The sequence below is a fragment of the Cyprinodon variegatus genome, unplaced genomic scaffold (genome assembly GCF_000732505.1).
Source record: "Cyprinodon variegatus isolate N-32 unplaced genomic scaffold, C_variegatus-1.0 Scaffold192, whole genome shotgun sequence".
Lineage (NCBI taxonomy): Eukaryota > Metazoa > Chordata > Actinopteri > Cyprinodontiformes > Cyprinodontidae > Cyprinodon > Cyprinodon variegatus.
The window spans coordinates 943,827-955,067 of record NW_015150645.1 but is presented as its reverse complement, the minus strand read 5'-3'; the positions used below and the strand labels follow the sequence as shown (position 1 = coordinate 955,067).

At 36.4% G+C, this 11,241-nt stretch overlaps 1 protein-coding gene across 1 annotated transcript; it reads right to left on the bottom strand.

Annotated features, from left to right (window-relative positions):
• Window positions 1-977: 977 nt before the first annotated feature.
• Window positions 978-5,437, bottom strand: LOC107087716 (crystallin J1A-like). Its single transcript, XM_015379440.1, has 10 exons — window positions 5,312-5,437; window positions 4,993-5,059; window positions 4,606-4,782; window positions 4,342-4,440; window positions 4,116-4,208; window positions 3,882-4,038; window positions 2,361-2,476; window positions 2,056-2,133; window positions 1,818-1,957; window positions 978-1,727 (listed from the first exon to the last, which is right to left on the bottom strand). The coding sequence occupies exons 2-10, from the start codon at window positions 5,057-5,059 to the stop codon at window positions 1,632-1,634; spliced, it is 1,023 nt and encodes a 340-aa protein (XP_015234926.1). The 5' UTR covers window positions 5,312-5,437; the 3' UTR covers window positions 978-1,631.
• Between the last annotated feature and the right edge of the window lie 5,804 nt (window positions 5,438-11,241).

Genomic DNA, 11,241 nt, shown 5'->3' with positions numbered 1-11,241 from the left:
ATTTTTTCAGTGCCCCTAATCCTCTTCCGTAGAAATTAGTTTTAAACAAATTAACACCAGTAGGAATAGATTGAATTAACTGTAAAAATACAAGTCTGCATTCGGGACATATAGGAAACTTAGAAACTTAGAATATGCTGATTGTAACAGGCTTTACATCACAAACTAGACAAGGTCTATAGCAGTCCTGGCATTCAACCTTCGCTGCTTCATATATAAGGTCAGAAATTTCTTATGTAGAACTATTTAATTAGATAGAAATTGGAGTTGACCGATGCTCGGTCTGGATTTCTTTTTCCTTATAAGTTAAACTAAACTTTGCATAATGTTAATTGCGGTCCTGGAGTTTGGAGAAGGAATGGAGAAGCAAAGCATCCAAGCCGGGTGTCCAAAGCTTCAATCAGTCAGTGATGAATGCTCATCTCCTGGTGTTGGTTCACTGTGTTTTTTTTTTTTACAGGTAAATAGACAATGCAGCATCTGTCAGATTTTGATAATAAACACTATAATTATTCCATTGCTCCTCAGTCTCCTTAATGGATGATATATGTATTTATGCTTTAAACTGTCATTTTCCATTACTTTTTTATGTGTCTTTAATAATGTAATCATTACCCAATCTATATATATTTTTTTGCATTATCCATTCGTTGACACTTTTTTTAAAAGAGTCCCCATAAATAATGCGTCATACTGAATTTTAAAATAATGTTTATGTTAGAATAACAGGCTTCTTTATAGCATCTAGCTTTATGCAAATTGCTTTAATGGTTAAGTTAAACAAATGCATCTTTGATTAATCAAAAATTGTTTTGTTGACCTTAATTACCTAAGTATTATTTTTGTTTTATATCTTATAGAGCTATAAAAATAGTTTACCTTGCTTGTCTTTTGGGTACAAGAAAATTAAACCCTAGAGTTTCTCATTGGGGAAATATAAAAATAATTTCAATAGAAGGCAGAGAGAGAGAGAGAGATTTGAGATTTTAAAAGCATGGTTGACTTTATTAGCAAAGAACCTGATTATCAAATGTTTATTTTGAAACTTCCCTTAAAAGAGGACTGAAACCCACTTCAACAATTAAGACCATCAAAGAGCTTTCTATCGATCAAGGTAGGTGTACATATGTTCATACTGTATAAGTGCAGAGTATACATTTTTCCTGTTGATCCACAGTTAGACTAATAATGTTTTGGAAGGTAAACATATCAAAATTACACATTTGATAAAAACAGGAAGCTGATGGATGTTAATTGATTGGCCCCTTCAAGTGTTTTATTTGTTTAGTAAAGAAAGATGGCTTTATTTGATCGATGTGGCTCCATGTGCCTAAATCAAGGCTTAAAGAAACAGAATTTTAGTCTACATTAAAGTTGTCCTTGGTGAAAATACATACTGCTTCTGATCGAGACTTCAATTCATTTTCAAATTACTTATGAAAAAAACAAACAAACAAAAAGAGAACCTATATTTCCAGAACATCTGAACCAACCTGTTAAACTCTACCAGAGACAGAACCTTCAGGCTCCTGCCGCACCTAAGTTTAGACAGAAGCCTTCACTAACAGCTCTGCCAGAGCCAAACAGTTTATCATGATGCTCTCGGCCACCTCAGACTGTGAACTACAGCATTACAGGTGTTTGGTAATATTCTTGGCGTACGCCACCACAGAGTTGCATCGTGAGGTTTTGCTCATCCAAGATACCGGGATTCCTTCAAGCCCAATCTGGAAAAAATAAATAAATAAATAAATAAACATGATCAGACATAAATGTGAGTGTGAGAAAATGCATGTTAAATTAAGTGATAGTCCCACCTGGGCTCCAACGCATGCTCCAATAAAGGAGGCTCTGCTGCAGGTGCACCCCCCACAGCTCATGGTGTCTCTGATGGCCGTCTCAAACTGTTTGGCTGTCAGAACTCCATGCAACGCTGCCTGGAATGCACCTGGCAAACCTGGAACAAGCAACACACCCTATTAACCATCGGATCATATTCAGGTTGGATGATAATCAAGTTTAGCTTTTGCTTTAGTGGAACTTGGTTAAATATACCTCAGGTGTTGGGGAAAACAGTGGGGATCAGCTCCTGTGGAGACTTTGATAGAGTCTCCTTCACTTTATGAATGTGACCTGAAAGCAGCAGATTGGGAGGAATTTTAAAAAAGAGCTTGTTTTCGATTATTACTAATCAATAAGAGTGTTTAAAAAAAAGCTTTTTATCTTTAAATTAGGAGGTGTAACATTGATACAGATACTTCATAATCTCTACTTAGTATGAGGAAGCATCTTGGCTTTGACCCCATGATTCAGTCTCATGACTTGAGGAAGGAAGCAACAATACAGCAGATCTGGCTTACTGATCACTGCTTTGTCCAAGTCCTGGGGCTGCTTTCTGTTGGGGTCATTGAGTTGATTTAGCACCACATCTAAAGCTTTAGGATCCGGACCGGTCAGGATGAAATGCTCCAGAATCCTAAGGCAAAAATGTGGTTTGTTATCTTAGCAAAAGATTTCATGATGCTCAGACATTTTCATATGGTCATATTAGTATAAACTAAAGGAGGATTTTAGGGGGAGTAGACTCAGGCCTAATGAAAATAATAGTCAGATTAGATTTTTTTAATATTATTTTCATCAAGCAAATGAATAGAAGTGTTGTGTGCATGTGTATTTATCCCCCTGAAGGAGTCTACAATGCAGAACTACCTTTTGCACGCATTTCTATATTTTATATCCATATTTTTATCTTAAGTGTATATATTAGTCTATTTTATTGCATGCCTTATACCCACAGTGTTTTAGATATTTTTTATAATTTTATTTACCTATTCCATATTATATGTTTCATGTTGCACGATTGTACCATAAAAAAATCCTAGTTTGTGAACTCCTTCACTAACAATGGCAATAAACCTGATTCTGATTCTGATTACAACAGCAGGTCTAATGGGATCCATCTCTACCAGCGTTGCACTTCTAGACCAGACTTTTTAACAAATTTTCATTACAAGATAGCTCAAGTTCAGTCAACCTGGATGGAATACAACAGATAAAAGAAGGTCTGGATGTTGACCGGACCACTCTGCCTCATTTCCTTGTAGTTCTGTCTGTATGAGGGATGAAACCTTCCCAGCTCATCTGACCAGCTTGCTGGGTTTTTTTCCAATGAGGGGATGTTATGTTCAGGGTGATATGCAGTGTTTTCAATTAAACAGGATGACTTCAATCTAGGCTTAACAGTTTCTTTTTTTTAACAGTCCCTGTTTATATTATTGCTGTTTCCTGTCTGGTTTTTGTGTAAACCGATTTTCTCAGGTCTTTCTTCTTGCCTCTCTTCAAGAAAGACCGGATTTGTTGAAGTTGTCCTCTCAAAAGATTTTTCCCCTCACTAGTTTTCAGTTATCAGAGGCCTCTTGGCTGAATGATGAATCAGCCTGCTGCACCGTAGGTGTACGAAGGAGCATGACTGCAGACCCTTCTTCCTAGCAGCTGTCAGACTTTATAATCATCACTGCTCTCAACAGGCTCGATAAGCTGTTTACATTCCTGCTTTTAACTGTAGTTCTTTCCACCTTAGTTCTTCTTCTGTAAAAAATCTTATACTGTTAGACGGTAAATATTATACACAGATGGACATCTGTTAGGTAGCTTCTGGAGGCAGGTGGTTGCACTAATCTGTTTATTCATCCATTATATTAAGGTGTTTATATTTGGAAAATATGTTCAAAAGTCATATAAAATGTCCCTTATTCAATCCCCATAATAATCAACTTTGTGTTTGTCACATCAAATAAAAATACACTGAAGTTTGTAGTTTTATGAAATATGGAAGATGCACAGTTGTAATGTAATCAAGTGTTACTTCCAGATGTACTCACCTTGCTGCTGCCAGAGTTTCAGTAACGCATTCATCGTTGTTCTGGGTGACTCTGATTGCCTGTTCAACCTTTTCCAACATGTCAGGTTTTCCTGCATAAAAAGCCACGATAGGAGCCAGCTTGGTGATGCCATCAATCTGACAGTCCGTCTCACAGCCTGCAACAAACACAACCTGCTGCTTAGACTCATCCTGCTTGTTAAGGTCAAATTACCAACGAGTAAACATCGTTTACCTGTCTCCTCTTTGCCGGCATCAATGTTCTTTATGAAGCCCTTCAAGCTTGCATGTCTCCATGGTCCTTCAATAGGCAGCTGAGGTCTTGGGCCTGGAAAAAAAATAAACAAATGACAACATTAATCAACATCACATTTGTGAAGATTCAGAAATAGCTTTATAAAAAAACAAAAACAACAATTCGTTAAAACCCTTCATCCATACTGATTGGACAGATTTCTTACCACCACGATCTCGGTAAGGATCATTGACGGGAGTGTCATACTCCGAACCTGGCCCGAAGAATTTCAGTGTGCGCTGTTTCAGATCGTCAACATTAAGTCCTGGAAAGAAACAGAAAACAACAAATGTCACATAGGTGTATTAAAAAGGGATACGTCTTAATCTTTAACTTCTCTCTATGAAGAGGATTTAATTGTGTTTCAAATCATTATAATGAGTGGTTAATGCAACTTATTTCCAAGATAAAAAAGGAAAATCTATTAGACCTCCACATTCTGAAAGGGACTCAAGCAGGACATAAGCCTGGTCTCCATAGCAGCTCTGCTGGCCCGTCTTCCTCCTATAGAACGGATTGGCAGACTCAGAGCGGAACTCCGGGTGTGGATCCTCAGCCAAGATCCCCTTTAGTTTCTGGAGATCATACACCCAGTGGAGCGGCTGGGCTAAGAAAAATAAATCATATACAATTTCTAATTGGATCTGATGGAAATGCATGTCAAATTTACAGCATCTCAAATCACATAGAGATGCAGTGTATGTAAATCAAATTACAATTAGAAAATATATTATAAAAAAAAAAAAACTCCTACTGAATAATTTCTTAGGATGTAGAAGGATGGTGAAGCAATTTAATATTGCAGGTTAACTTTTACCTGCAGCATCTGCAACAGCTGATCCAACAATAGCTCCTATGGCTCTGTTGGCCACAGCTGAGGCCATCTGTCAAAGGAAGGATTCCTTATCATTTATTATGCGATGGTATTACCAAATTAATGGGAAAGAAATGGTTAATCTGTTCATCATGAGGTTTCAACATTATAAAAAATAAGTATTAAGCAGAAAAATAGTTATGGGTCAAAACACCAGAATTAAATAGCGAAAATTCCCTTCAGATTTAACTAAAGAGCCGTTAAAATTAGATAAATATGTGACTCAAATACTTAAACAGGGGCTGAGAATTTAAAGTCTGACCTTAGCCTCCTATTTAGAGGGTGAAAACGTCCGTTGATTGTTCCAATTATGTATTAGTTCGTAGCGTCCTGGAGTATGTTATGAAAGTTACCCCATTAGCTCCGCCCATACCGGAACGAGTTCATATAACCCCGCCCCTTCTTCTTCTTCTTCTTCTTCNGAAGGGTTTTATACAACTGTGGGGTTTTAACAATGTGTTGTGCACCATTTCTGAGTCAGGAGAGCTGAAATATAACAAGCTGCTTTTATAATGATGTCCTGATGACCTGAGTTTTTTAACTGTTTGTTTGATGAATCATTGTTAAATAAATGTTTTGTTAAAAATCAAATCAAAAATCTTCTTCTTATGTTTTTTTTTTTTTTATTGGCGAATGGCAACCAACTTAACGTGCATTTACTGCTTCCTAGCATACAGGAGTGTGGTTATCAATGAGGTCAGAGGGAAGTTATTTATACATACCTCAATGGTATACACAAATCTGCATATTATCAATCAATATACAAACTGACATATAAATTAGTATGTGTGTGTATATGCACATACATACAGACTTATATTCTTACTTTAAATATAATAAAATAATGTTGTTTTTTTTCTTGTTTTTTTTTTTAATCTAATTTAATGTTTTTTAGCAGAATTTGATTTACTTCCTAAAAGGTGACTTCACATTTCTGGCTCCATTTAGCAGATTAGCGACCACATGTCTTCCGTCTAAATATTTGATTATTAAGAAGATTAAAGAAGTTTCTTTAAAGATAATCCATCGTTTTTATCCCTGCAAGTTTTTCCTTCAAGGATAAAAAAGACATTGACATGAACTGTTCCTTCTGCCAACACTATCAAGAAGATCACTGTCATTTATTCTGGTCATGCAATTTCTTATGTATTTTCTGGCAAAATCTGGATGACTTTTCGATTATTCATATAAATGGGAAACAAGTCTGAGATTCTGAGATTAATCTCAGAATTCTGACTTAATCTGAGAATTCTGACTTAATCTTGGAATTTTGGATCGTAATGTAGATGGGCACCATGAAGGAAGAGATGTGGTAGCACTCAGCTTCACAGACATGGCCACGGCTTGATGCTAACATGTTTGTTAGCTGTCAAAATTCTGAGATTAGAGTCAGAATACTGAGATTAAAGTCAGACTTCTGAGATTAGAGTCAGAATTCTAAGATTAAGGTCAGAATTCTGAGATTAGAGTCAGAATTCTAAGATTAAGGTCAGAATTCTGAGATTAAAGACAGAATTTTGAGAAAAAAGTCAGAAGAATTCTGACTTTTTTCCTAACTTTGGCCCTAATCCTCTTCCATACTTCTCTTATCCAATTACCGGTAATAGAACAAAACATTTTTTTATATGAAACAATCTAATAGTTTTTATTTATTTATTTTCTTTATTTAACCAGTAAAAAAAAAATCCTATTGAGATTAAAAAACTCTTTTCAAGGGAGTCCTGGCCAAGAGGCACCAAAGTTTCATAATAAACAGAGATACATTAAATTAAATGAAAGGTACATAAAAATAACATATCAAGTAAAACAATTACAGATCATTGAGGCTGCTTCAAATTCTTTCACTTTCAAGTTAAAAGCGTTTAAAGATAAAACTCAGTCAACTTCCAGTTTCTTTGTAAAAAAAAAAAAAAAATCCACCCACAAGGAGCTGTGTAGCTAAAGGCTTTCTTCCCTAGTTCTATGTGGGCAAAAGGTACAGTGAGCAACAGCTCTGCAATCTTTTTTGGCATTTACTTAATCATATGTAGTTACTTCAACACAATTGTTTAATGTCCTACCCTGCCAACATGAAACAATTCTGTTAAAGTAACCAAATATAATTAAGTAAATGCAAAAAAATTGTTGCATTTTTTTTCAGGATCTCAGGGCATAAGAAGCCATGCTTTTTTGTGTAAGGTACAAATGTAAGAGTGCAGTAATCCAAGAAGGACCTTGGAAATAAAAATGTACCAATGACACTGCCTTCTGGTAGAGAGGAAGGCCATCCCACCTGAGAGTACAGGTCACAGTGATGTGTCATGGCTCTACAGTTTGTGATGAACCTTAATGAAGCATGGTAAACGGAGTTGAACATTTGAAGATATGAAGAAGTACTGTAGCATTTTTATAAAAAAAAAGGTCACCATAATCAAAGACTGATAGAAACGTGGCAGAGACAAGGCGCTTTTTTTTTTTTACTCCAAAAGAAAAACATGTCTTATTAAGAAAGAAGAAGCCAAGTTTAACTTTTAATTTTTCTTCACAAGTTTATCAATAAAATGTTTCAAGTTGAGGGAGTCATCAATTAAAATTCCAAAGGTTTTTTTTTGTTTTTTTTCCCCAAATATCATATACAGTCTAAATTCTCAAATCAGCAATCTCGCTTTTCAACCCTTAAAGAGGAATTCAAACAGTATGTTAAATCTATCCAGTATTCAAAAAATAGAAAGCCATTAAGACAATGCATATGTGCTCTCACTTTAATACCTTTATTTATTTATTTATTTATTTGCTTTTAGATTTGCTTGTGCTTGCTATATAATGCCCTGGCATTATTGTCTTGTCTGTTACTTACTTGTGTTATTAATCTTTCTGCTTTGTAAACCCTTTTATTATCAATAAAGAAGAAAAAAAAAAGATAAGTGATCACATGATACATTTACTAGTTGTTTTCACAAGTCAGTGACCCAACCCAAATTTGTTTCTTGCAGGAGGGAAAGAAATTCTCTTAACTGGTTATATGTAAAACTTCATTCTGTAATAAAATGTATTCTATATCTTAGATAGTGTGGAGACATCTGTCAGTCATGTTCATTTCACTTTGACACAAATAAAAGGGAAACATTGAGGCCTGTATCTCTGCTTCTGTCTCCCTGAACCCCAGTGGGCCTCGGCAGATGGCCGCTCACACCAAGGCTGGTTCTGCTGGAGGTTTCTTACTGTTAAAAGGGAGTTTTTCCTCTCCACTGTCGCTACATGCTTAGTGTGAGGGATTGCCTTCAAGTTAATGAGTCGATGCAAACAACTGGTTTTCCTTAGATAGAAAACTTTGAATCAACCTGACTGTATGATCTGGTGAATTGCAAAGTGCCTTGAGATGACGCGTGTTGTGAATTGGCGCTATATAAATATACTGAATTGAATTATATTTGTATTTAAAATATTAAATAAATTTGAATAAGTGGTAAAACAAAAAACACAGAGGGGGCAGTCTATCATAAAACACTTCTAGTTTTTCTCTGCAAGTGTAGCACGTTCATTTATCTGAATTGAATTGTGGTTAATTACAGAAAAATAATTAATGTTACATCAGGAGTGATCATTTACATTATAAGCTGGATGAGCAGAGCAGGACTCTGGATTCTGACACCTGTTTCCAGTATAAAGCCAGGAGGGTCCAACCGTTATTCATTCTATATGTCTGTGTTTCAGGGCCAAATCTGAAAACATGCTGACCTTTGAGGGTGACATGTTTAAAGTATCCTCTTTGCATCTCTGGAATGTTCTTCAAGTTTTAAGAAGCCATCCATGGCTACTGAGTCATAGCAACAGGTGTTTAACATCACTGTAGGTGAAACAACACCTCCTAGTGGTCTGCTGAAGTAACTGCCATACATCATAAATATAAAACGACATTGAAAATGGTGATATACAGTATGGTGAAATTCTGTTTATCAGCCACACATACTGACTTTTATTTTATATCATTTAAGCCCATTAAAAAATGTATAAAGATAACTGATCTAAAATCTGTCAACACCTGAGGTGTAAATAAGAGACACGAATCTATCTCCCACCTCATTTAGCCTCTGACTCATGGGACTCTATTAGATGTTTACAGTAACCACAAGAACCAAGAATTTTGGCTTGAATTTCTGCACTGAGTGAGAATATAGAAATCAAAAGGATCATTGCTGCAGGTCCAGCATGTCAGCACACAAACAGAAACACAAACATGTTGCTTTTCTACAGCAGGCATCGGTTTCACTACAGAAAAAAAGAACAAAATGCATTTGTGTGTTTAATATGAAACCAAGCAAGCACAGCTTTGGAAACTAATTATATCCCTCAAACTTTGAATTCTCTGTATAGACACAAAAAATGCATTACTAGGAAATGTAAGTAAAATTACACCTTTTTACAATTTATTCATTCATGACAGGCAAGCACAGCATTTCTTAGTGTCCTATGGTTGCTGTGAAGGAGCAGGAGAGATCTGCACCTTAGGTGAGATAATCTGATAACAGGACAACTACTACCCAAAATCTGGATTTTATGCAAGACTGTCAATAAAAATGTCAAAAGGGAAAGAAACCTGCCAGAAGTCAAGCAAACTAAATGCATCTCAGTTTTACTTATGTGTATTTATATAGCGTTAGTTCACAGCAGATGTCCTCTTAAGGCACTTTAAAGAGATAATACAGTCAGATTGGTTAAAGGAAAACAAGCTGAATGCATCCAGTCACTGATTTGCAGGACATGCTCCTTCTGGATGAGCTCGCTGCAATGATTTTCACTTGCATTTGGTTGTTGACTCTGCACCAATCCCTAACACAGAGCATGCATGTAGAGACAGTGGAGAGGAAAACTCCCCTTTAAGAGAAAGAAACATCCAACAGAACAGCCTCAGTGCCAGTCGGCCTTCTTTCAAGGTCGACTGGCGTTCAATGAGATAGAAGCAGACACAAAAGGTTGCTGTCAACTGGCTCCACAGGTGGCCCTTTCCAGGGAACACACAGCCAGGCAGATGAGCTCCAAGCCGATTCTCTTGTCAGAGGATCAAAAAGTGCACATACAGTTAGTCACTGCAAAAGAAACAGGACTACACTGAAAAACAGGCCAAGCTCCAACATCAGCACATCTGACACTTCAATCTAGGATGGTGTCACAGCCGAAAACATAAAATTATGAGTGAAACTTAACAAATACTACAGCATGGGAGAATAGAATAGAATGAGGCAGAAAGTGGCCTCTATGTCCCCCATCATCCTACACACATTGAATGAAAGAGAAGGAGACATAGAAAAGGGACATTGAAGCAGGGATCAATCAATATTTTCTTTGTTTGAAAAGGTAATTGCAAACTAGCTCCACAGGTGACTGTGCCTGGGAAAGAAACAATTAAGCAGACAAACTCTAAGCCATTTTTTATGCCATAAGGGATGAAATAGAGAACATACAGTGAGTCACAGTAAAAGTTAAGCCTATAACTATGTCTAGGAGAAAAACAAAACTAAACACTAAAAAATAGACCCAACTCTATTATCTGTAATTGAAGATGTTGATGGCAGCAGCCTAGCTGCATCCCTCCAAGACGGTGCCAGGTGAAGCTACAATGATGAGAAAAAGCAGAGTGAACATAAAGTTAGGAGAAACATCTGAAAGGTGAGAAAATTGTAGAAAATAATATGTATGAAGGAAAAATAAAAAACCTAGTACACATCTCCTTTAGTGTGCAATGTGCTAGTAGCAGGATCTTTACTGTAGGGATGGATTTCTTTGGACATAGTTGATGAAAATATGTCTAAACACAAATTAATCATTTTGGTTGCAGCAAAGTATTTGTTTTTGTTGTTCTTTTTAATTAAAACCTATATTTACACAGATAGTTTCCCTAAAACGTGAGTTCTCATTTACAAAAGAAGCCTGTTAGTCTTGAGACTGGGATGTTTTTTTTTTTTTTTTACTCTTTTGGAACAACCAGAGATACAATTGGATGGTTTATGCCAAAAAGAAGTTCTCGTACCCGTCCGCCGAAGTTCTCGTCAGTTCTCGAATAGGCTCCCACTTGCGCTTTGGCGGGAAACTTCTACGTTTCCCTAGAAATTCCAGACCGACGGTGCAGAAGGATACCAGTAAATCTGGTTTGTGACCAGACCCAAGCAACATTTGATGTGTGCGGTTGCAGAAGTCTAATCAGCTCATCAGCTG